Source organism: Poecilia reticulata, chromosome 14 (assembly GCF_904066995.2).
Source record: "Poecilia reticulata chromosome 14, P_reticulata-male-v2, whole genome shotgun sequence".
In the NCBI taxonomy this organism is placed as follows: domain Eukaryota; kingdom Metazoa; phylum Chordata; class Actinopteri; order Cyprinodontiformes; family Poeciliidae; genus Poecilia; species Poecilia reticulata.
This window is the reverse complement of record NC_088843.1, coordinates 23,546,591-23,571,375: the sequence shown is the minus strand read 5'-3', so window position 1 is coordinate 23,571,375 and position 24,785 is coordinate 23,546,591. Positions and strand designations below refer to the sequence as shown.

The 24,785-nt window shown below is 37.7% G+C and overlaps 3 protein-coding genes across 5 annotated transcripts in view; 1 reads left to right on the top strand and 2 right to left on the bottom strand.

Moving 5' to 3' along the window:
• LOC103476312 (E3 ubiquitin-protein ligase CBL-like) overlaps positions 1-7,920 on the bottom strand; it is a 29,381-nt gene extending 21,461 nt beyond the window's left edge. Inside the window, exons 1-2 of the mRNA XM_008428557.2 lie at positions 7,312-7,920; positions 1,080-1,327 (exon numbers count right to left, since the gene is read on the bottom strand). Coding sequence (XP_008426779.1) covers positions 1,080-1,327; positions 7,312-7,455 — 392 coding nt within the window. The 5' untranslated portion in view covers positions 7,456-7,920. The remainder of the gene's footprint in view (positions 1-1,079; positions 1,328-7,311) is intronic.
• A 1,079-nt stretch (positions 7,921-8,999) lies between these two features.
• alkbh4 (alkB homolog 4, lysine demthylase) lies at positions 9,000-11,028 on the bottom strand. 2 transcript variants are annotated; one of them, XM_008428558.2, is made up of 3 exons: positions 10,869-11,028; positions 9,835-10,029; positions 9,000-9,749 (listed from the first exon to the last, which is right to left on the bottom strand). In XM_008428558.2, exons 1-3 carry the CDS (start codon positions 10,986-10,988, stop codon positions 9,228-9,230), a joined length of 837 nt encoding a protein of 278 aa, XP_008426780.1. In that variant the 5' UTR covers positions 10,989-11,028; the 3' UTR covers positions 9,000-9,227. The 2 variants fall into 2 exon arrangements, with proteins under 2 accessions (XP_008426780.1, XP_008426781.1); XM_008428559.2 differs by having other exon boundaries at positions 9,835-10,026; positions 10,869-11,022.
• Positions 11,029-11,655: 627 nt separating this feature from the next.
• Positions 11,656-23,355, top strand: lrwd1 (leucine-rich repeats and WD repeat domain containing 1). 2 transcript variants are annotated; one of them, XM_008428561.3, is made up of 16 exons: positions 11,656-11,768; positions 12,231-12,317; positions 12,893-13,127; positions 14,166-14,285; positions 15,183-15,329; positions 15,398-15,490; positions 15,579-15,977; positions 16,306-16,420; positions 16,530-16,624; positions 17,551-17,761; positions 18,774-18,846; positions 20,033-20,176; positions 20,276-20,379; positions 20,572-20,733; positions 21,295-21,404; positions 22,782-23,355. In XM_008428561.3, the coding sequence occupies exons 2-16, from the start codon at positions 12,238-12,240 to the stop codon at positions 22,932-22,934; spliced, it is 2,241 nt and encodes a 746-aa protein (XP_008426783.2). In that variant the 5' UTR covers positions 11,656-11,768; positions 12,231-12,237; the 3' UTR covers positions 22,935-23,355. The 2 variants fall into 2 exon arrangements, with proteins under 2 accessions (XP_008426783.2, XP_008426782.2); XM_008428560.3 differs by having other exon boundaries at positions 11,657-11,768; positions 16,527-16,624.
• The last annotated feature ends 1,430 nt before the right edge of the window (positions 23,356-24,785 follow it).

The window sequence follows — 24,785 nt, the reverse complement described above, 5'->3', positions numbered from 1 at the left end:
TCACATCAGAAATGTGACACTTGCAGACTGTGTGTGGTGACTCCAGCTGCAAGCCGCTGAATCTCCACAAAACTCCCGAAGGGTCTCTGCTTCACAATCCTTTTCATTCTACCACACTTTTTCTTCCCACTAAACTTTGCATAAAGTTCTCTGTGGACAGCCAGTTTCTTTAGCAATGATGTTCTTGAGGAAGCTGACCATGTATTAATCTGAATGATAAATTCATTATTGCAATAAACGATAATATTTTTGTTTTGAGACCATTTTCAAGCAAAATCTTAACAATGGAATAATAATACAAAAACCAAACAACACTCAACACTGGCACTGGAAGATATTTTAAATATCCAAAATAAAATATGACAACCAAAAACAATAAATAAAATGGAAATATAAACAACTTAAACCAAAACCATACATAAAGAGGGTTATGACGTCTCTGTGAATAACACTGTCCTTCAAATAAAAATTACGTAATAATCATAATAGAAAATATCTAGCTCATTTTAATTTATCATGTGATTAATTGATTATTATAATAGACTTTCCATTTATTCATTAAGTATTAATTAAGCCAAAACTACAGAAAATAAATCAACATTTAAAAAACTTCCAAAAGTAGCATATTTTTAGCTTCACTTGGTTTAGATCTATTAAAGGAATGCTGAGATATTGCATTTTAAGCAATAAATTTTTTTCTTTTCTTAATTAAAAAGGAACTGAATGATTTTTTGCATCTTTTAATGTATTGCCTATATTGTATAAAGAAAGCTTAAGTAGTTAAATGAAAAATCTGTAGAATGTCCCATTTTTAAATCTGATAAATCGATCAATTAATCGACTGCTAATATTACAATTACCTGGAGCCTTACTGTAGAGAAACACCTGATAGGTGAAACTCAGATTATGCAACGGGTCAGAAAACAGCAGCAGAGCCAGATTAGGAATGATCTTGCCGTCACGATCTTAAAGGCTCATTTTATGTCCTGGATTCCAGGATGAAAGGGTGATTAGCTCTGAATCATCTGTCACTCATCCAAACGTTGCTCAGCCTCACAGCGCTTCTTGTGTCAGCCCACCTGGCCTGGGAGTTCTCCTCGTACATCCGTTCTTTGGCCTCCTTGAACAGGCTCATGGTCTGCTTCGTCTTGTTGGTGAGGTTATCGATGACCACACGGAAATACTCGTTCTCCCCGAGGATCTCCATCTTGCCCTCGTACCTGGACAGGATGGTGCGCAGGTGCTGGTAGGTGTCCGGCAGCAGGTCCAGGATGTAGGGTGGGCTGTTCTTCAGTGCCACCTTGGGGTTCTGACACAAACGCACCACCTGCACAGGAAACACAGACGAGAGGTGACTTAGAGACATGATATGAAACACTTAAATTGTGATATATTTTTCAGCCATATCGCCCAGCATCAATCACATAAATATTTTAATCGCTGGACGTTGTACTTCTTCAGATTAGGCACAAGAGGAAATTTGGAAGATTAATATATAATAAGTAGTTAATCTAAGATACTATGAAATGCTGGAACTGAAAAATCGTTAAGCTAAGCAAGTGAAAATGTTAGAAGATTTCATAATTTGGCCTGCAAATCAAACCGGATGTGATCTCTGGTCAGATTATTTTATGCAGTAATCTTGATGAAATTTGTTTGCGGCTTTTCACGGTAGAATTGACCAGAATTGGCTCCAATTAGCGTTGAGTCAAAAAATGAAAACTAACACTTCTCTAAACGTTAAACATCAACAAACAGCGTTTTCTGGGCATATTTGCCATCTGTATGAGGATGTTCTTAAATTGTCTACAAAATATTTTTTCAGAAGCCTTGATAATCATCATACTTATCCCTCTAGGGGACATGGGAAAAAATTTTCTTTTGCGTTCCCTCGTAATATGCTTACTGCAATATTTGCTGGTCTATTTTGTACAGTCACAAAGGACAATTTAAAATTTAAAATGTATGTACACATTTAAAGAGCCTCAATGTTTATTCTTAACTCTTTGGCACAAAAAACTGATTGAAAATCGATTTATTCACTGCATATCTGTTTGTGTAAGGTTGAGATGGAACTGCACATGAAAACATCCCTTTAAACCATTCAGACTTTCAACACAATAGAGACACAATCAAAACTGTCAGATGACTGATTACCTCACGATAATAACTCAGAAATAGTCCAAATAGTTTGGATGTATTTTTTATCTCTTGCGAGGGAATGCAAAAGAAGTAACACTGGAAATTTTTATCTGATATTAAAATGTATTTAATGATTTGAAGCATGAAGGTGTGATGAATCAATCCAAAACAAAACTAAGAGGACACACTTTTTCCAGCTTTGTATCATCTTCCAACCAAGTCTGCACACTTTATTAGAGAGGCGTTACACATCTGGCCGCTATATAACCCAGAAACAAAAGGATTTAAAACTTCAAACAGGACAAAAGGGATATCAGCACATATCCTGTAGGTGTAACTGATGCAGCACAGCACACACATTTCACCGTCTCCCTGCCTTATCTCCTCTTACTCCGGCCCTCCTGCAGTAATATCTTCTCAAGTCTCGTCTTGTCGTCTCTCTGCTTTCTTCTCTTATCTCCATCTCAGCCCAAAGCTGACGGCGAGAGATAAAACCAGAAAGACGGCGATAAATGGGACCAAAGTAAACCTTCCCCTGGCCACAGATGCAACACACAGACGACACCTCTCCCTGATCCAACACTGGAAAAAAAGGGGCTGCTCTCCTAATGCGACCTACTTCATGTTATCCCAATTAGGAAATGCATCAGGGACACCATTGTAGTCCTAATTTGGAGGGGTTCGGTTTTCTCATACAGTTTAGATCAATGCTTCCTAAACTTTGTAGCACAGAAAATAACAGCAACCGATCCAGATTATGAGTGCTTGCAGTAAACAAGTGATGCTAAAATCACTTTATGTCAAAACAAACAGTCTCAACAACCATTATACTGCTTATTTATTCATGTTTTTATATCTTTTAACAGTAATGAGAAAAGCATGAGCTTTTTAGCTACGAGAGCAATATTATTATAGTTAACTAAAACGAATGAAATAACTGAAATTAAGAAAACATCAACTGGAACAATATCTTGAGTTTATAACACATAATGACATTCTAGATAAAATATCATTTGTTTTCATTTGTATGAATGTAGCTTTTCAAACTGATGTGAAATGTATTTATTTTTCCTCACACATAAAGCAGTTTACATTAGCTGTCGGTAAACTACAGTAATCCGTACTCCTTCTGGTGGCGCTTACGCTAGTCCGCAAACTAGTGACAGCAAAAGTTTGGATAAAACACCAGAATTAGTTGTTTTTCAACAATAACTGAATACATTTTTTGAAAATAATATCTTCTGTTGAATATTCATTACCAAATCAACTTATAAATCACCACTATACTTTGACCTTTTTGAATTCTGTACCTAAAAATGAACCAAAGTATGAAAAAAAACTACTGTATTTTCCGCACTATAAGGCGCACTGAATTATAAGGCGTACCTTCAATGAATGGCCTATTTTAAAACTTTTTTCATATATAAGGCGCACCGCATTATAAGGCGGATAGAATAAACGCTACAGTAGAGGCTGGAGTTACGTTATGCATCCACTAGATGGAGCTACACTAAATGTTAACAAAACAGTCCGACTCCAGTCAGCGAGGAGAGCATTTTAAAAACATAAGCAAAATCACAAAAACAATGTTGTGATTTATTTTACCTGATACAAACAACAATAAAAACTAAGCATGCAATATTTTACAAAGCAAATAATTTGGTCGGATTTAAATATTGCATTCCTACAAAACTTAAAAAAGGATTTTGCACTAAGGCCTTATTGGAATAAAAAACTGCTGCATCCAAAGTGCACAAAGGAGTGTTACCACAGATCCTTCCTCCAGCAGCTCAGACTCTATAATCATTACTCCTCAACAAATTCAGTGAGTGTTTACATTTCTGCTGTGATTCACACAGGTCTGTTGTTTGCACAGTTTTATCTTCACTTACTGTAAACAGTCTTATTTTCTTAATGTACAAATACACATTTTTAATTGTCTTACACACTTGCGGTTTTCTTTGACTCAGATTAGTCTATTTTTGATTACTGCATAGTATTTTAGATTGTAATTTTGCAATTACTGCATAATATTATATATATATATATATATATATATATATATATATATATATATATATATACATATATAATATATAGGCCTGTCACAATAAATTTTGCCGGACGATTAATTGTCTAAAAAAATTATTGTGATAAACGATAATATTGTTTCAAGACCTTTTGACACTGATTTAATGGAAATGACTAATAATGCATGTGATTTCCTGCCATAGATAGATATGTTTTCTTTTGAAAATAAAGTCTAACACTGGAACTGATAAACTAAATAAACAAAACAACCAAAACCAAAAATAAAATGGATTCTCAGTCTCCATTAACAAAAAACGTACTTGAATAAAAAGTAAACAACATAAAGCCAAAGTAAAATAAATACTGCATTCAACCTAAAGAGTGCAGTTTATGAAGTCTGTATACTATATTGCCCTTCAGTAATCACTAGATTTAAACAGAGAAAACGGGCACATTCCACTACCTAATGCAGTAGTTCACACTACACGGTTTTTTGCCTCTATTTTCCCCTTATGACAATCTTAGATCATTGGCTGATCTAACCGATCATCCTGTAGTGTGTGGTGTGTTACGGTAGATCGTCCTGGCCGCTCCGATCTAAATCGGGTTTTCCCCGACTAGGAGCTTAACGCTAAATGTGACAGGTAGCCAATCAGAAAGCGCGGATTCTCCTCGCGCTTTCTGAGGGGAAATTACGAAGGGGAATCCCAAACAGCTGACATGGCGCAAACCGAAGTCCAGCAGACATTGGAGATGATTTGTGGAAACAACATTAATGTTTATTCAACATTTCATGCAAAGAATATAGAAATGACAAGGAGAGGAGTTGGAGCCAAATTGCTACCGCAATTGATAAACCCAGTAATTTTCAGCTGTTCTTCGTTAACATGACATAAATAGGTTACAATGATTTTCATTCAGTCCGGACTTTACGCTGACTCTAGCCACATGCATCACATGTAGATTCTAGTAAAGCATTGATTAATGCCTGGTTTTAAAATTAGTTAACTGGACTTGTGGCCATTATGTTGTGCTCATGTGGCTGGACACCACACGGCACGACGAACCCGATCGAACCGTTATACCTAAGATTTCTGTCGGCTAATGTGTCTCTCAGGTTTTAAAAATGGGCTGACTGTCAGCCGACTGCAGTGTGCGCTGGACATTAGACTAAGGAAATGAGGAAGGGAAGGTCAGTGGAGAGCACCGGAGCTGAGCCTTTTTTCATTCAGTGTCAACAGAAAGAAAAAAAGACAGAGAGAGACGATAAAACCGATAATTAAAATGAGGTCGATAGGTTTAATTTATCGTCCGATTAATTGATTTATCGTTTATCGCGACAGGCCTATATAGATAGATAGAAAGATAGAAATATATTTTATTTCTATCTTTGTGTGAATCTCCACTGTGGGACAATAATAATTTTCAGTTGAAAAGTCTTCTGGGATCAAATAGAGAAAATAAATAATAGAAAAGAAACCTTATCTAATCTCACCAGTTTACTACTGACCTTAGGGTCAGTAGTAAAGACTGACCCTAAGGTCAGTCTTTTTTAAAATGCTTGTTGAATTTAGCAAAGTTTATTAAACTTATTAGAAGCAGGCATGAGTGTACTCAAGTCCGTTTTTGAGTAAGTCACTGGAAAGTGTGGTTATTAAAATACTTTGTGTTGAATGTAATATTTTCCATTTTAACATAGGTTTTCCAGTAATTAAAACAAAATAACATTTGTCTATCATTCTAACTGTTCCACATCCATTCATGTCACAACATCAAACTTCTATGCATTTTATCTGACATACAAAGACAAAGTAGAGCTTGATTTTCAAGTGGGAGGAAAACTAACCATAGTTTTCAACATTTCTAATAATTAAAAATAAGAAAACTGTGATGTGAATTTATTTTCAGTCTCCTAAATCCTATTTTGTAGAAGCAACTTTGGCTACAGCTTTGAACATTTGAAGACAGATCAATGATTCTCAGTTGGATATAGGTTTGGACTTTGACTAGACTATTGTAATGGATTAATATGCTTTGATCTAAAACAGTCCAGTCCATCTCTGGCTGCAGGTTTGGATTTTGTCCAGGACTGTCTCACATTTATCCCCATCATGTACCTGCATTTTTGTCCCTGTTGGAAAAAAACACACACATCTCCACTGCATGATGCTGCCACCACAATGCTTGGTGATACCAATAATCCAACGTTTTACGATTTACAGCATGTTCATGTTGGCCAAAAAGCTCTTAAGTGGACTAGAATATAACAGAAATATCAGAAAATATTTCAATGATTATAACAGTTGAGATAAAAATCACATTTTTCCGCCATCCTTTCTCCCACACCAGCTTCAAACGATCTCTGTGACTTCTGGGCACCGTCATCTGTGTCAGGTGTGGGCGACTCCATCCACCAGCCCGATTAGTGCATTAGCATGCATGTAGTCGGACCATAATGCTTATTATACAATTACACACTCCAAACAGTTCTTTAATATCTTAAAATTGCTCACACTTTTACTGAGATCCTGAAATATTTTGGATAAGCTCAATCTTTCATATGGCTTTTGGCAAACGGCTAACTTATCAATTTATTTGATATATAGGATATTATTTTCAAACCTAACCCTGCTATAAACTTCTACAGAACTTTCTCCCTGACCTGTCTGCTTTAGGTTTTTTTCTCTAATGTTCTCCAAAGAACCTCAAAAGTGTTAAATTACATTCTGGTGGATTTTATTTTCTAATTTGTCTTTCTAGATGGATTCCTTTATGCTTAATTTAGAGGGATCCAATTAAAGAGAAGTAAATAAATACACTACTTTGTGTTGGTTTATTACATATAATTCTCAAAAAATATATGAAGGGTGTTGGTTCTAACGTGACAAAGTTCAGGGATGAGAATATGTTTTCACATTAGGTTGGATATCCAGGAAACCCGTTTGATTTGTTGCCTAAATGTTAATGATAAATGTGTATGTGTTGGTTATAGCCCTGATATGATCATAAATCTAGAAGAAGGAAGTGAGAAGTAAACACTTTATGATGCATAAAAACTGATAACAGCTTAAAGTCACAAAAAACAACAAGTTTTTATGTCAATATTAGAGCGTTTTTGAACCCAGAGACAGTTTGTACCTTATCCATGAGCTTCCAGCATTTCTCCACCATTTTCTTATCGACCACAGCGGGCTGGTGAGGCTGCAGAGGCTGCTGGTGGGGCTGAAAGGCGTCCTTCATCAGCCCGATGAGTCCGGCGCCCCTCCTCGGATTTCCGGCCATGAATTCGCTCGATGACCGGGGGAGTTAGCCCCGCGGCAGGGGTTCACAACCTCGGAGGGTGGTGGTGGTGATGATGAGGAAGGGGGTGGTCTCCCTGACACGTTTCCCAATAAAGCAGCCGCTGTACTACCGCCCTGTCCGCTCTGAACAGTGGGGACGGTTTGTCATGCAGAGGCTGTCCGGGAGCAGAACAAAAAGCCTGTTGTAGCTACAACTCAGCGGACCCAAAGCAGCGAGCTAACGGCTACGGCAGCTCAACGAGAAGTCTCCACTCGGGGTCCGAACCGCAGACATAACCGCCGTGTTGCTGTTTATGCCGACCGAAAGAGAGCTGACTCCTCCTGGCGACGGCGAGTGAAACCTCCCTGAGAGACGAACCCGGCTTGTAGCAGAGCTGGGTGTTAAAAACCACACGGAGCCACCAGCGATCAGACTGAGCAAGAGCTAACGTAAACACGGATGTCCGGCCCGACTTTCAAAATAAGAGCACGGTCAACAAGCGCGTAACAGTATTATTTACAAACTAATTACAGGGTGCATTAAACGTTAATATAAATATGTAAATATAAATATTCAAAAAAGTTATTAGATATAAAATAATAAAAATGTTTGCTAAATATTTTTGATGAACAGGCTACTTTATTTAACTGCTACATGTAGCAGTTTAATAGATGGATGAATGGAAAGCAAGTTTCTACCAGAAAACATCGGCCTGGCCTTTTTAAACTGTTAGACAGCTGTCAAAACAGATGACAAGGTCGTAAACAGAAAACAAACTTTGAAGGATTATCTGTGGGCTGCATAAGAGTGAGCATATGAATGTATTAGAAATAACACATCCCTGTGGAAAACTTGTGTTTAACAATCGGTGTTCTTACTGCAGATCTACTGTCGCCTATCTGCTAAAAACCTGATCCAGGAAACTTCTGTTTACTTTGAGACTCTCTGAAGACTGAAAATTCAATTTATAAAAAAATATAATTGGTTAACTTGTCGGTCATTTTTTCATTAAATTAATTGTATTAAAAAGTAATTTATTTAACGTACATATTTTATTTTTAAATTCCGTGTATGAAGAAGTTAATAAAATATTTAAATTACAAGTAAACATTTTTATATTTCACTGTTATATATCACAATTTATTATGGCATATAGTAAATTGTAAGTAAAATAGGTGTTCTGTTATTCTAAGTAACAAATTTATTAATAAAAATATTACGTAAAATACTTTATCACTTTATGAATACTTAGAAAAAACAAAAAAATATATATCACATTACATAATACAAGATCAACGTTTCCAAATAAAGTTTGATACTCATCTGATAAAAGTTAATTTATTCTGGTATATAAAAATCTAATGTAAACTATATAATGGTTTTTTCTATTGATGTCTTACAGAAATTAATACAATCACTTCGTTCTCCACTATGAAGATTAAACGTGCATGCTGTCGCCATCTGGTGGAAGTTTTGGAAATAAAACAATTTGTAGCAATTTGATGGACAGTTTTTCTCCATCACCGTCATCATAAACAACAAACTGAAAGAAAATACTTTATTTTAAGAACACAGTCGCAAAGATTTGGATAAAACTGTTCTGAAAGTTTGAATAAAAAAACAAACATATAAAACAGTGCTTCACAACAGTCTGGAATATCAGAGGTGTTTTGCCTTGTTTTGTTAAATGGCTGAGCAAAAGACTACAAGCATTCACTTCAGTCAAGGACACTTAAGACGTGTTGAGCTTTCTCTTTATCTGTCTGATGCGTTTATACAGGAGTTCCTCTGAACGTCAAAGCAATATCGAGTAGCTTGGCTCCCAGCTCCGCCTGCCGCCCTGCAGGCAGGAACTCTGCAGACAGCTCTCTGTAGGTGCTGCAGACTCTGCGCTCCTGAATGTCTTCTCTGTGAATGGCATGCTTCCATCTGTGCCTCGCCTCCCCATACAGTGCCACCAAACACCTCCTGGGAAGCCGTACGGCCACGCGGATATTCCCCACCAGCCCGCGCTCTGGCAGGCCCTCCTCCAGAGACATGGTGAGCACAGTCTCTGAGAGCATGTTGACCGTGACAAGCCTTTCACCCCACAGCCACGAGTCGTCTAAGTGCGGATCGATGGCGGAGCCTCGCTGAGGGTGGTAGTCCAGGTTACACTGCTCCACCGGTTGGAAGCCCTGCAGGTTTGGCTCCTGTTGCATCCGCAGCACCAGTTTCTGGCTCAAACCAGGGAGTCCATTGAAGTTAGCTAGACGCAATTTCTTTTTCTTGAAGTTCACCTTTGGACCATAGTCCTGCAATCATACAACAGTTTGATTGGCTTCATTGACAAATCAACAGTGGTTCATAGATTTGAGGCTAGAAAACATGGAGTATAACCTGTTTCCTTCGACCAGACTGTGACAGATTCCAAACATCCTGGTCCATGAAGCCAATCAGCTCCTTCTCCTCTTCCTCAGATATGAAGTTCTCCCACAGGAAGACACCGGGAAAAGGAAAAGATGCACCTTTTCCATCTCCATCTTTGCAGACAGCGAGTTTTGTTTCAGCATCATAGAGGAAATGGTGCATCTTCTTCCCAAAAAACAAAACAATAAAGTTAAAGCTGCTGCCTTTCCTCCTTTTCCAAAGGAAGACTTTAATATCTTTTTTGTCAGTTTTAAATTAATTCAGTATAGTTACATGAACATTTCTGCCAGTGAGTGCATAAGTTACAATGCACACATCCCCGTCCACTATTAACTACACATTTATTACTACAACTATAGTTGTAATAACAGCGTTTAAAAAGTGAATATTATTTTGTAACAAATAAAAATTCCAAAGACATAGTTAAAACCTTGAACTTTTCTACTAGACTTGTCACAATAACACATTTTGCTACACAATATATTGTCCCAGAAGTTACAGCAATAAACAATAATGCTGTTTGGGACCATTTTCAAATAATATAATGGTAATGGAATAATAATTTAAGTTCGCTCTCTCAAAGATCAATATACTTTCATTTCTAACGAACATTTAACATTGGAACCTGAAGACATTTTAAATATCCAAAACAAATAAACAAAACAACAGAAGCGACAAATAAAATGAATTAGGAAGTCTCTGAACAAAATTGTCCTTCAGAAAGCCACATTGAAGACTTTGGTCAGTCTGGTAAAAAGAGAGAGCAACTCGTTAATCATGCAAATGGAAATTGCCGAGTTTGTTTTAATTTATCAGCAACATTCTGTTTGTATTCAGAAAGTGAGACATGAGGGACATTGGTAACATAAAAAAGAGACAATGCACACGTTTTAGCACAGTAAACATTTAGATTATTGACGGAATGTCCTGAAAAGGCTTCCGTAACTTGTTGTCAATATTGTGTATTTATTAGAATAAGCTAAATTATGGTTGATATTTTGTACCTCCGGTTCCCTTGTCTCTGTCTGAGTTTTCCCTTTGAATTTTTCACATATGATACATCGTCGGATGCCTTTACAGCCGCATGTAGAAACACCATCATTGTTGATATCAGGCGCCATCATTGTGCTGGTGCTTCTTCTTCTTTTATTAGGAACTCACGAGCCACAGCGAAACAGAAGGCGCGCCCCCTATTGAATGTAAAACATTTCAAGAGCTAAAATGATTAAATCAAATTAAATTAAATTAAATTAAATTAAATTAAATTAAATTAAATTAAATTAAATTAAATTAAATTAAATTACCCTCCCCTAGAAATTTAGAAGCATAATTTAAAATAAAACAATTCTGTGACTTTAAAAGATTAAGAAATTTAAGATATAAATAAATATAATTAATTGTCATGTTCAAGGTTTTGACTTAAATCACAACTCTTTTACATTAAGAGTTCAGAGAAAGGGGGCAATTAAAAAAGGGAAAAGCATTTTTAAAAATTAAGAGTGACGGGACACACATTTTATTTAATGAACATGCAATTATGAAATTAATTAATGTAATTAATAATTAATAGGAAATCAATCATTGGTAGAATTTTGGATCCCTTGATATTTTGCTATACTAGGTACTTTGAACGAGAATACTTTGAAAAATTGGGGGTAAATATGAATAACAAATAAGGTTTGATTCAGAAATAAAACATATTACGTTGTATTTATCAAGGTCACACATTTACTGAAATGTAGTTTGTCGTGAATTCTTCACATTCCTTGCAGTCAAGATAGAGGGGAAAAAAACATCACGTGCGTTCTTCGTTCAAGCCACGCCCACCGGATGTAGACGCAGTTTCCCCGGGAAGCTCAGTTCCTGTAGTGGTGTGGAGTGTAGCAGAAGCTGGGCGAGTTGTTGTAAGTAAATCAATCTATAAATCTTTGGAAATTATAAGACATTTGTTATCCTGGAATTTATTTATAAAAGACAGCAGCATGAAGCATAACTAAATGTTTTTTTTTGTCGTTATTAATGTTAAATTAGAAAAGAAACTTAGCAGTTTGCGTTTCCAACGAGGTTAAATTTGTAATACTTACCAACCAGGCTTTTAAGTTTAACCACTGTGCTTTTCTGCTCTTATCTGTATTCATCTCAAAAGTAGCGCAATATTGATGAAAGTGTGTTATTACTATTTAATACTGGAATTTTCAGTGAAACATTAAAGCTCTATTTGTCCATTGTTGTTTTTTACAGATACATGATTTCTTTAACCATAGACTAAACTATTTATACAAATAGAAATCTAGAAGCAGGTACTATTTAAAGCCTATTCTTTAAATCTGGCTGTCTTTATTTCTAAAATCTAACTGTTCCTGCAGATTAACGATGGAGAAAATTACAGAGAAACTTCTACTGGAGAAAGGGTCTCCAAAAACCAACAAGTTGGAACAGATCAAAACTCTGAAGTGAGTACCATTTAAAATTTTTGCATGTTCTCATAGTAATTTGCCACTGTGTCCTGCTTTATCCAGATGTTTAGATACAAAGTGAAGCTGCACTCAAAGAATCTCAATGTTATTCATTGACTTTCAAAGCTACCTTCTGAGTGCAGCAGAGTTTGAAACATGGGAACAGTATTATTGTATTGTAGATGAGGATGAAACAATCATGGAGGAACAGAGGAACCTAAAGAGCAACACACTGATTCTCTGCAACTTTATTTCCTCATTTTAGCAGCTTTAATGTTCTTTCCAAACTCTCACTGTGGAGCGTCTTTCCTTTCTATCAGAGACTTCAGTGTCTGAATAAACTGCTACATGTGGGGTACCCCAAGGCTTTGGTTTGGGTCCACTTCTTTTATTGCAAGATGTATACGCACTTGAAAAACTAACTGGCATCTACTAAACTCTAAGCGTCATTTGCATGTACATGTTGAAGAATGTAACTTTAGCCAAGTAAAGCAAAAGGGACATATCCAAGATTGTAGAGTCTATATGCCTGTGGAAACACCAATTTAATCATATCATTTTTTTTTTGCCAGTTTATCTAAGATGGCGCTGAAGCTTGAGGACCTTCCTGTGAAGCTGTTGTCACGCCTGAGGTCACTGGAGCGTTTGGATCTGTCTGGAAACAGGCTGCAGGAGTTCCCTAAGCGTTTGGAGCTGCCCGCGCTCCGGTACCTGGACCTGAGCGATAACCAGATGGAGGACGTCACAACCCTGGAGTCCCTCAGGGCTCTGGAAGAGCTCAAGATGGACGACAACCTTTATATCACTGTAAGCTTTCTGTCACGTTCAAAGGATTTTCTTTGGTTCTGTAGTGTAACTGAAAGGCATATTTAATGAAATACTAATTACTTCTTTGATGTATTGTTTTTTACACTGACAGAGCAAATGTACGCAGAATTAACTTTTAGCTTCTTGCAGATGTTTTCCATTCAGCTCAGTAGTTGCACATCTGGAAGATCAGCGGGTGAGAAGGGGTGTAAATGCAGCTGCTTAACTTTCAGATGGCTCACTGTTTTTACTGATGAGACTTGATTCTTCATCACTTTATCAACCTAAACTCATTTCATAAAAGTTATAAATTATTTAGCATGTCATTGATTCATCCACATTTAATGCTTTATACCCCAGTAAAAAATTACTTTAAACTAAGAGAAAAATATGGACCGAAATTGGGGCCATAAAATGTGCTAAAATGTTTTAAAGTGGAAAAAAAGATTTTAAACTGAAATAATTTCTTTTAAAAAACCTTGAATCTGAAAAATTGTTTCTAAAATGTTCCTGAGTTTAAATTTGTTTTCAGGTCAAACGTTATTTTTAAGTTTAAGATTTTTGTTTTTATTACTTTTGTTTCAATATTTTTTCAGGTTTAAATTATTTTTGTTTAATTTATTTTCAGTTTCAAAATGTATTCAAAAAACTTTGTTGGTCGGCAGATTTGCCCAGATCTTAGGAAGGATTTGGACCCAGAAACTTTCTAAATCCTTTTATGTTTCTGGGTAACTCCAAATTTCAGTTTGTGTGGAGACTGACTGGGCCTCTCCATGAGCATTATTTACTTCTGTAATACATATGCTCAATATGTAATGATAACGGGATGAAAATAAACATTGGTTGTTAATATCATGTTGAAATGGCCGATACTGATATTCATGCAGACACGTTGTTCATCCCTAATTTAGATTTTAATTAACTCTTACGCTGCTGAAGGAAACTATAAATAAACAGTTAGAAATTGTTTAAAATGTGACCTTGTCGGGTGTAAAGTTAGTTAGCTTTGTTTTAATTTTGCTTGCTCTTGTGTTTTAGGTGAGTGATAATCACAAGCTGTTTGTGTTGCTGCCCAATCTGCAAATTTACAACAGCAAGGATGTCACTGCCACTGCCAACCATTTGAGATACGTTTACAGTGACAACCTGAGGACCAGGGTATGAAAATGACACATTAATGAAGGGAAATATTCATTGGGATAAATGAAACATTTTTTTTTGTTTTTAAATGATGATGATTTCATTTATTAGACAGAGAAATCTACCACCACCAATCTTATTGTTGCAATTGTCAGGAAGTAATGACATGTTTATAAAAGAATAATCATTTGTTTTTGTCAATTTAGTGGTTTTCTAACTGGACACCCACAAGAGCAAAAATCAAACCTGTCATTTTTAAAAACTCACAATGGTGACTGATCAAATTCTAAGCTGTATTTTATTTTTCAAAAACTTTATTCCTAACAATGAACAACAACAAGACACAAAAGTGTTTTCATAACAACAGAAAATTAGCCTGCGGAAGCATGAATAATTCAAATAATAATGAGAAGGGAAAGACAGAGTCACAAAAAAAAAACAATAATTGTACATAATGGGACGTATGTGCCAAGTAGCTTCATGTAAAATAATCTCAGACAACAGATCGTCCCTAACCCTATATTGGGAACAAACACATATATTGTTAAAACTCAGAAGCACCGGAGAAATTGGTGTAATTGCAAAATGAATACATATCTGGCGATATCATCTTAAACAGCTGTGATCGGTGCAGAGAAAAAGTTTATTCGCATGAAAACAAAGATCTAAAAAAGAGCAGAAGTTTTGAGTCCAAAGATAAGATATGAAATCATGCTTTGTAATTGTAAATGAAAGCTTTTAACTTTTGGCAGTAAAATTCCTCCATAAACAAACCAAACTGTGTGGCGTTGAGTAGAAGTGAACTGTTGCTAATGGAGAAAAGCTAACAACTGGCCTACAGCAGTAATCATTGGGCCCATATGCATCTGCAGTCTGGTTCCTTTTGTACTACGTGTTGCTTTTGACTCTTTTTAGATGATTGCTGTTTGGGAGAGGAGCTTCAGTCTCCCGGATCCCGTCTCTGCTGAGAAACTGTCTTCCCTCGAAAAGAACTTTGTGAGCGCCGCCCGTCAGCAAGTTAAATTTGGCCCCACTTCTGTGGCTGATTTCACCAAATGGAGGGTAAGTTCTGAACGGTAAACACTTTCTGCAGCCATGATGGTCATTTTACCGCATGTTGTGATCTGCAGGTGGAGATTCTGGCTAAGGAGTATCTGCGCTCTCTGGCGGAACCGAAGGAGGACTCGGACGATGAAGCTCACACTGAGAATAACGACGACACCGTAAGAACTGCATTAATGCTCGTTCTTTATCAGATCTAGCTGCTTTAATGCTGAGTTTCAAACTTCACACTGGGTTTGTTTACCTCAGGATGTATCTGAGGTAACAGACGGGCCTGATAAGGAAACAGGTCCTAAGAGGAAACAGACGGACGCAGCAGCAGACGCCTCCATCAGCCTGACACCCCGCAAAAAGCTGCGTGCCGACCTCCCTGAATCACCCGCTGAAAGCAGTCATCGCAAATCCAGTCTCCGCCTCAAACCACTGGCAGGCACCCAGAGCAGGATGAGTCCCCTGAAGCCGAACCGGAGTCCCTCAACCCCCAGCAAGGCAGAGACGAGGGCAGAGACGCCCAGGAGGAGCGCCAAGGTCCAACAGGTCAAAGAGGCGGAGAAGAAAGAAAACCTGAGCAGAAAGGAAGCAAAGGCTGCACAGCTGTACAGAAACGCTCATGTGCTGCCCATCATAAAGGCTTGCAGCAAAACAAAGGTAATGTAAGAACAGAGACGCTCCACTCTCTGTTTTTTTTTTGTTGAACTACATCATGACAAACTACAGGTTTTTCCATAAACTCCGACCAGCTTCCCAGTCCCTGCTGAAGATAGGCATTCCCATATTATGATTCTGCCACCACCATATCCCACAGTAGGGGGTCAGTGTGGTCAGAGTGACATCTTGGTGCTGAATGCAAAGATAGTTAACTTGTTGATGTTTGTTTAATGACAAAGCTAAAGTTTAGTTGCAGCTTGAAGTTGTGTATTTTTTGTTTCCTTTGTGTTTGAACGTTTCTGATTTCCGCTCTTTTCTCCGCCTGCAGCCGGTCTCTCTGAAGCCGCTCCATGCTCTGCAGTGCCACAGTAAACAGGACAGCTCAGACGACTTCTCCACCCAGCTGTGGGCCTGCGCCTTCCAGCCGCAGTCAGAGTCCAGTGGTACCTCCTCTTCTTTTTCCCCTGATATTTTTCAGATAAAAACAGAGTTTAAGAGATTAAAATATTAAAAATGGAGCGACTGAATTCACTTTTTCTACTTGCACAGCAGGAAGCCGACTGGTGGCAACATGTGGAGGAGACTCGGTCTGTGTGATCGACTGTGAAACAGGGAAGGTGATGAAGAAGTACAAAGTTCCAGGAGAGGTACGTTTTATTTACAGCAAAATTGATTTTGTTCTTTTTTTTTTTGTAGAAAATGGATTTTGTTCACTGTAGATCCAAAACTTCCCAAAAAAAAAAACAATTCTGCACATTTGCTGTGTTAAAAGTATGTAAATTTCTAATTCCTTAACTTGGTTGAACAAGCTTTTCCTCAGTTATAAAAGCAGGAGTTTTGAAAGAGCTTCTTTAACTTCATTTTAAAAAATTGGTGCAGCAAAGATGGCTTTTCAGAAAAAGGCTCTGGATAGACAAGGTTCTACTTATAAAAATCTGGTTGTAAAAAGACGAATACTTAACATTTTCAATTGTAAGAAAATTTAGTCTGTAATCATTTTACTCTCATCAGGGCTGGAGGATATGGCTGAAAATGTACCACAATAAAAGTGTTTCTTATCTGTCAATGTCGATAATTATTATTGTTTTAATATCTGAAATACTGCCAAACGTTTCTGTTTTATCCAGAGTTTTCATTTCACTCCATTGTTTAGTTTTTTAAGCAGATGTGAGGCACAGTGGCAAAACCTTAAACTGCTGCTGCGCAAGTTATTCAACAGGTTGTTACTAGGTAAGCAAAGTTGAGAGGAACTTGAAACTGCTTGTTACCCGCAGATTGTTGCTAAGTAACCAAGGAGCGAGTGAGCTAGTTGATACCACCAAACTCACTTAGGTGGCCATGAGAGGTTGAGCTGCTAAATCCTTTCCTCTGCCTACATCCCCCACAGTTCTGTGTGGTTCTGGATTGGAGTTCAGTGAAATGATTGAATATCCTATCAAACATGTTATCTATTGATATTGATCATGTGTCTATCACGATAAATATTGTTATTGATGTATTTGTCCAACTCTAACCTGATTAAAAAATTTGAAAAACTGTGAATTATCTTCATGCTTGTCGCCCCTGACCACAGGAGTTCTTCTCCCTGGCCTGGACCACTGTGTTGATGTCCAGAGGTATCAGCGCTCCGTCTCAGCCCTGCAGTATCCTCGCCGCCGGCGGAAAGAGAGGACTCGTCAAGCTGATCTACCACAGGAACAACATGGCGTATGGCGAGTTCAGAGCCAGCCGGAAGTCGCTGTCGGTGCTCCGCTTCAACCACCGGCAGGGAAACTTCCTCTTCAGTGAGTTTTTACTGACCGCGTGTCATTTCAAACCAAAAGAGGGTGATTTTTTTCAGCTCCAATCTCATTTTTTAATTTAATTAAATCAACAGAAGAAAAGGTTTAAATAGGAAAATGACTATCCAGACTGTCTGTGTTGAACATCCAACACAGTTTTAACATCCACCTCTTCATCATCATGGAGTTAAACTTTTAATTTCTTGGTTAATTAAAAATTCCAAGGTGAGTTAAAAACGGCTGATATGCGTCTTGTCTGATGTGCATCTCATGTATTTCTTGCTAATAGTTACAGTAATTCAGTATGTGGGTGTGTGTGAAATGGGAATCCTTAATTTCTAATTTTCCTGGATTTGCAAATTAGCCTGTGTCTAGAAAACCTTTGTACAAAATAAGAGCTGCTTGGTTTTATCATGTAACATTTTTTTACTGGGCTGTCCTTTATTAAATAAACTTGAATAGAATAAATAAACAGCACATTTTAAATAAAGGGTGTCTGAAGTGTGGCACCCTTCAGACACACTTCCAAGGGCCATTTATAGCTCTTGAAATTATTTTGTTTTTCAAAAAATTGGAAATTGTCTGTTTTTCTTCAATTAAGCTTCAGCCTGCTTCAGAAGTTTGAAGTCCCTTTTTATTTTTGGATCTTTTTTGATATTCAGATTTTATTTTATTTTTTAAAGTTTGTTGTTGAGTGGGTACAATCAAAAGAAAAAAAAAAACATCACAATAAACACATTTTTTCATTGCTAATTTAATGAATTTTGTGGGCCACCAAAGTTTGAACACCACTGTTTTAAATCATTCCTGCCTTGTTTAGGGATTTGAACATGACTTTATTTTCCTCTGAGTTTATCAGATCTTTATATAAATGTTCATTCTAGCCTCACAGTTCAGATCTTTGTACATTTTTACATACATCTCTGCTGTCAACAACGCTTTGCCTCATTCAGTTTGGTTCCTCTTTTTTATTTATTTTTGTCTTTTACCAACTTCAGCCTGTGTTTTCTTGCAGCCGGCTCCTACGACAACAAAATAATCATGTGGGATATCGGAGGACTGGACAAACATTGCAACTTCAAAGTTGTGTAAGTTTGACTGAATGAAGTTCTTTTATCCCAGAATCATTTCTCTGGAATTTTCTCATGTTTTATCAGGATTTTATGTGATGGATCAACATAAAGTAGTGTTGGAAAACATCATGAATTTGATCCACATCTGTCAACATGGTAACTATTAGTCATGCACTCTATGAGGCTGGCTTTTTACAGAAGACTGGCAAGTAGAAAGACTTTCTGTCTGTAGCTTGGCACAAACCTAGACTAAAACAGAGAATGGCAAGAAAATCAACCCAAATTAACCCTTCCCTCTTTGAAACATGGCTGTAACCGTGTTTCCATCAGTTTTTTATGCACATTTTGAAGCATCGCATTAGAAAAAGTATATGGAAATGGTCAAATTTGGAATAACTTCCCCAATATCACAAAAAGGTTTTCACGTTCGTTTGATGTGGTTTTAGGCTGTTCTGAAAGAGTTAATGCAGTAAAGATGAGATGGAAGCACATTTGCGGATTAAGTTCTGACGTACCGAACGCTCCCATCCACCAGTGGGTCTGTACCTTACCAGAGGCACAAAACCTCCAGCACACAGAGCAGTCTCCATCTTTCTGAGGTGTATGCCAGTTTAGAGCCATCCGTACCTTTAACATCTGAAGGAATTTTGCTTAGCGTGGCCTGTTTGAATTGCTCCAAACTGGAAGATGGAAACATGACAAATTAGCATTTTCCTTCTTTGCTCGAAATTCACATCACAGTTGAATGGAAACACAGCTACTGATTGGTAGGTTGTAGCAAATTTTCCCATCGACAGATCCACAGATTAGAGATTCTTTCTCATCCATCAGGATAGGTAAGGATCATATCGCTACTCCAACATATCCCCAAGTGTACAGCCATACAGAGATTTAAAGAACTGCAAAAGCAAATGAGGTGGATTAGCAGAGCTTGCCAACATCCGATGGTGTCATCCAGGACAAGTTGCTGTGGAATATCCTCTGCAATATTCAGTTAGAGGCCTCATTAGATTTGTTGGAGGTCTAACTGCTACTGAAGGTTCATTCTTCTCAGAGCGACTTTGAAAATACTTGGATGATATGAGTTAATTTCACTCAATAAATAGAATGATTTGAACTGAATTTAAAGTGTTGAAAGGTCCGAACCAGTCCAGATGTTTTTAAGGGTTTCTCTTGAACTCCCTACTCGTTCTCCCTCCAGTCAGCTGCTGACGCTGGAGGTCGGCACCACACCTCTGCACATCTGCCTGCCGCCAGCCTCCCCCGACACACACCTGCTGACGGCCTGCGAGGACGGCCTGTTCTGCTACAACACACAGCTGGGAGCCAACAGCACCACGAAAAAGTGAAGTAACTTTAGAGGTTCTAGGATTAATCAGGAAACATGTTGCAAAGCTCCATGACGACCAGTCAGCACTGATTATTGTTGGGTTTTTCTTATAAGGTCAAACAAAATGGAAATAACTTTCCCCATTTACAAGATGGAGGACAAACAGCAGAACTACCACACTATCGATGGGTTGAGTTTTCTCACTGATGATGTAGTGGGTAAGTTAGATTTCTTCATTATCAGATGTAGTTTTGGTTAAAGATCACATGATGGTGCTGTAAGATGTAAGTAATTAATTCTTAGACAGCTATAAATGGTGTTTATTGTTAAATTTTATCCTGGTTTGAGGTTTAAAACACAAACTTCTCTTGTTTCTTTTTGTCGCCTGCCTGTGGGGGGCGCTACCCCAGCCTCTAAGAGCCACACCCATGGGTCCATTTACCTGTGGAGCTGGAGCAGCACCAGGAGTCAGCGGCCAGGCAAGAGGAGCGGGTCGGTGTGCGCTGTGGTTCTGGCTGAGCTGCAGTGGGCCGTCACCGACGTTCCCTACCTGTCTTTGAACACCTGCCCAGGTGAGTTCTGCTGGACCTGGACGGATGACCCGTCTATAAGCTCCTGGGTTCCTACCGATTAGAAAACTCCAGAATCTGATTAGAGTTCAGATCTGGAGAGGAAAACATAGGCTGAAGATAATGGTTCTGTTGGCCTCAGGCTTTTTCCCATCTAGCCATCCATACATTTGTTTGTCCAAAAATGTAATTTTAACATAATAACTGTGTAGGATCCCTGAATAAAGCAGTACATTTGCTCTCTTTGCCATCGAGTGTCTTTTTCTGTTTGTTTTCTATCCGGTTGGATTTTTTTTGTGTAACTGTAATTTTTTTTGGCAAGCTTCTTCAAAAACTACATCTCAGGTGTCTCCAGCCCTTCAGGTCCGACATCACATAATGCAATCATTAGCAGGACGCTGTAGAACCTTCTGTCATATACGATTAGAGAACATCAGCCCTCGAGGACTGGAGTTTGACATTCCAGATTCATTCGGTTGGCTGGATGTTTGGGGCCGGCTGCTGAATGTTCCCAGCTGTTTGTTTGTAGCAGAGGCACTAACTTCCTGCATGTGTCGTCTTCAGGACAGGGCTACATAGTTTGTGGTGACGACAAGGGACAAATATGGACTTATCACGTCGCCAACCTCCAGAAGAACAGCAGTCAGAGAGGGGAAACCATTCCACCCACTCAGGTATTTCATTTCTGCTCCATTTTTTCCTTCTTTCTCTCTCCGTCTACCTTGATAGATTACAGTAGAAGAGTCAGAAGGATAAACATCACTTTGAGCAGAACAGTTGGTGCTTAAAGTAACGATATGCCATGCAAGCTAGTGGCAGAAATCTGAGAAGATGGTGGCTGAGCTGAACTGGAGCCAGATGGTGAAAGAACTCATCTTGTAAACAAGCAGGATGTAAGCAAACCATCTGCAGGCATCTGTTGACTGCTAAACGCTATGTGCAAAAACAGATGTTTATTCACATTTTGGGTTGCTCAGATTATAACCCATAACCTAAAAAAAACTGATGAATAATAACAAATATGGACCTACTGAACAGTTTGTCCATGTATTTTATGGTCAATATTTGGTCTGGGCTCCTTTTGCAAGAATTACTGCAACAATGTGGCTTATCATGGAGGAGGTCAGTCTGTGGTTTTACTGGGATGCTTATAAAATGCAAACTTCACTGTCATCTGAAAACTGGACTTTGGACCACTGAGCAAAAGTCCAGTTCTTTTTTCTCCTGATGCTAAGTGATAATTAACAACTGTAACCAGTCTTTATCTTTGGCCGCATTCCAAACATTGTGAATCTTCCTCTGAGCTCTTAAGTTAGCTTTACTGCAGCTTTCCCTTTTGCTTTTGCACTGTTTTCTACTGCACCTTTTCCTTCCACTCAGTTTTATACCTAGAGGGGTTGGCACCGCTAACTAATAAGTTAGTAAGTTAGTTGTGCTAACCCTAAAACACCAATAATAAATTTTAGTTCTGCTAATGCTGAAGCGCTAGATTCACACAACACACACAACACAACATGTTCCACAACACAGTACATCGCCAATAATGAGTCAAATTTGTTACTGCACACCTAACTAGACAGTTTGCGCTTCAGGAAGTGAGTTTTTTGGAACAAACAAAATTTTGTTCACGTTGTCAGTTTTATGGTTGTTGAGTATTGCTAACTCTGTTGGTAATTTTGCCGAAATGACCATGAATATAAACGTCTGACTACTTGAAATAGGCATGAGTTTTCATGAGCTGTAATTAAAAGTAAAAGAAATAAACACTTTAAATATATCACTCTTTATGGAATTGACCTGTTTATAAGAAGCTTCATTTTCTTAACTGAATTAGTCAAATAAATGAAGCTTTGATGGTCTTCTAAATTGAGATGCACCTGTTGGTATTAATGGACTTAGTCATTGAATTTCATAAATGTCTACGAAAATGCAAATATTTGACATCAGACAATTTTTACATTTTAATTTATTTCAAAAGAAGAAATAATGTGAAGAATAAATCTAATTTTAAGATATTCCATTTGCTCCCATGTGTTTTCTTGTTTCTCCAGGTGCTAGAATGGCCGACCCCGGTGAGGAAAGGCCTGGGCCGGATTGAGGGCCCCTCCATCAACAGTTTGGCGATGGACCCAGAGCTTCACTACCTGGTGGCGCTCACTGATAAGAACTTGGTGGTCATATGGAAGAGTGAGGTGTTGTCCTGAGGAACACGAAATGTACCTAATTAACAACAACTTTCAAGCAGGTTTTCTTCTGTCTGAAAAGAGGCGGAAGTACCAGGTGTTGGAATTTTCTTCCAAAAAATGATTCGGTGATCTGTTGGAACATCAACATTTTATCCAGAGTGCAAAGATCTTCATCCTTCCTCTTCTTCTTTAATGTCTACAGGAAGTTGACATGCTGCTCCCCATATTCAGAACGTCTAATACAGTTACAGATTTGCTCTCTGGAAGACAATGTCAGCTCGCTTTTTAATAGCAGTTTTATAGTTTTTACCTGCTATTATTGTATGCATAGTTTGGTCAAAATAAAAGACACAAATTGAGATTTAAAAATGTTTGTAGAAAATATCGGTGACTCAACTGCTGTCCAAACTGACTATTAAAACATATTACTCTGTGAGAATTGCTTGGATTTTTGCATTTTTATTTCTGGTGACTTTACAGTTACAACATGAAGGTTTAGTTTGTGTGAGCTCCTCCTTGTGCTACTATTGCCATCCAAAGAAATGCTAACTAGCCTTAGCATTCATGACAATCTTTACTGACAGGGAGAAGAAAATGTGGGAAGGAGGGGGATCAATGGCGCAAATGAGCATGATTGACAGCGCTAAGACCCTCCTCCTGGATCTGATCTGGTTGTTTCCAGTTAGCACTGGGAGAAGGCAGAGGAGCTTGATTATTGATTTTTTTTGGACGGCTTCAGATTTCCTCAATTTCAGTGAGAACAAGATTGAAGTAACAATGTTTGTTCCTATTGGTAATCGCAGTTATTGTCACTTGCAGCTGGATAGCCTGAAGCCATTCTCCACTTCCATCTTAAACATTTCAGGGTTATATTTAACTCTAACTTTACCTTTTGAAAAACTGGTTTGTACAGCAATCTGTTTTGAACCAAGGCTTTTATCTAAAGTGAAATTATTTTTATATTTTAAAAAATTGGATTCTTCATATAATCAAGAAAATTATGGACAACGCAAACCATCCTGAATTTGAATTGAATTGAATGCTTCTAATACATCCAAACTGGATTATTGTTCCTCGATAAGTAGGTGCTAATCTGACCTCCTTTGCAAGACTTCAGAATGCTGCAGCTGGTTTTCTAACGCAAACTAAAAAATCATTAATCTTTTTGTTTTGGGCTTTTGTACTTTTATGGTGTCATTTGTACAGCATTTACCAATTGGTCAACATTGTAGTTTTAAAATGTGGTATATAAAAAAAACTTTAAGTTTGCATCAGCTAATCATTCCAATAATCTTAGGTTTTTAAATTGCTGCTAAGGCAAAAATACCACTATAATTAAGACTGGTTTTAGAAACCAACTCCTCCAGGTTGTAGTTGTTGCAACTTCTGACTTCCCAGAAAAAAATAAAGCATCACATTTTTTACATTTTGTGTTTCCTTTCTGGAGATTTAGAAGTTTACCATCTTTTTGAACCACTTATTTAAAGATTTGACCAGCCTGGGTTAGAGACCAAGTATTCTTGTTTCTATCCCTGCTTCTTTCCTTATTTCTTCAATAAGAAATAATAGCATTGTTGCAGAGAACAATATAATTATGTTGGAGAGAAATTAATTGTAAAACTATTTTAACTTAAGTATTTTTCTTTTTTTAATCAAGCACGTTATTAAGCCCTCTCTGTAAGCATTTTTATATTTTGATATTGTACAGAGCAGTACAAATAAGATTTGTTTATTTTTACGTTTCATAACTTTATTCTACTTTAAACATTGTGTTTTTACCACTATTGTTTGTCCATATTACATACCGTGCAGAGTACAGTATGTGCCGTTGAGAGTGGGGCGTTAATTATATTTAGCTCCGCCTCTGAC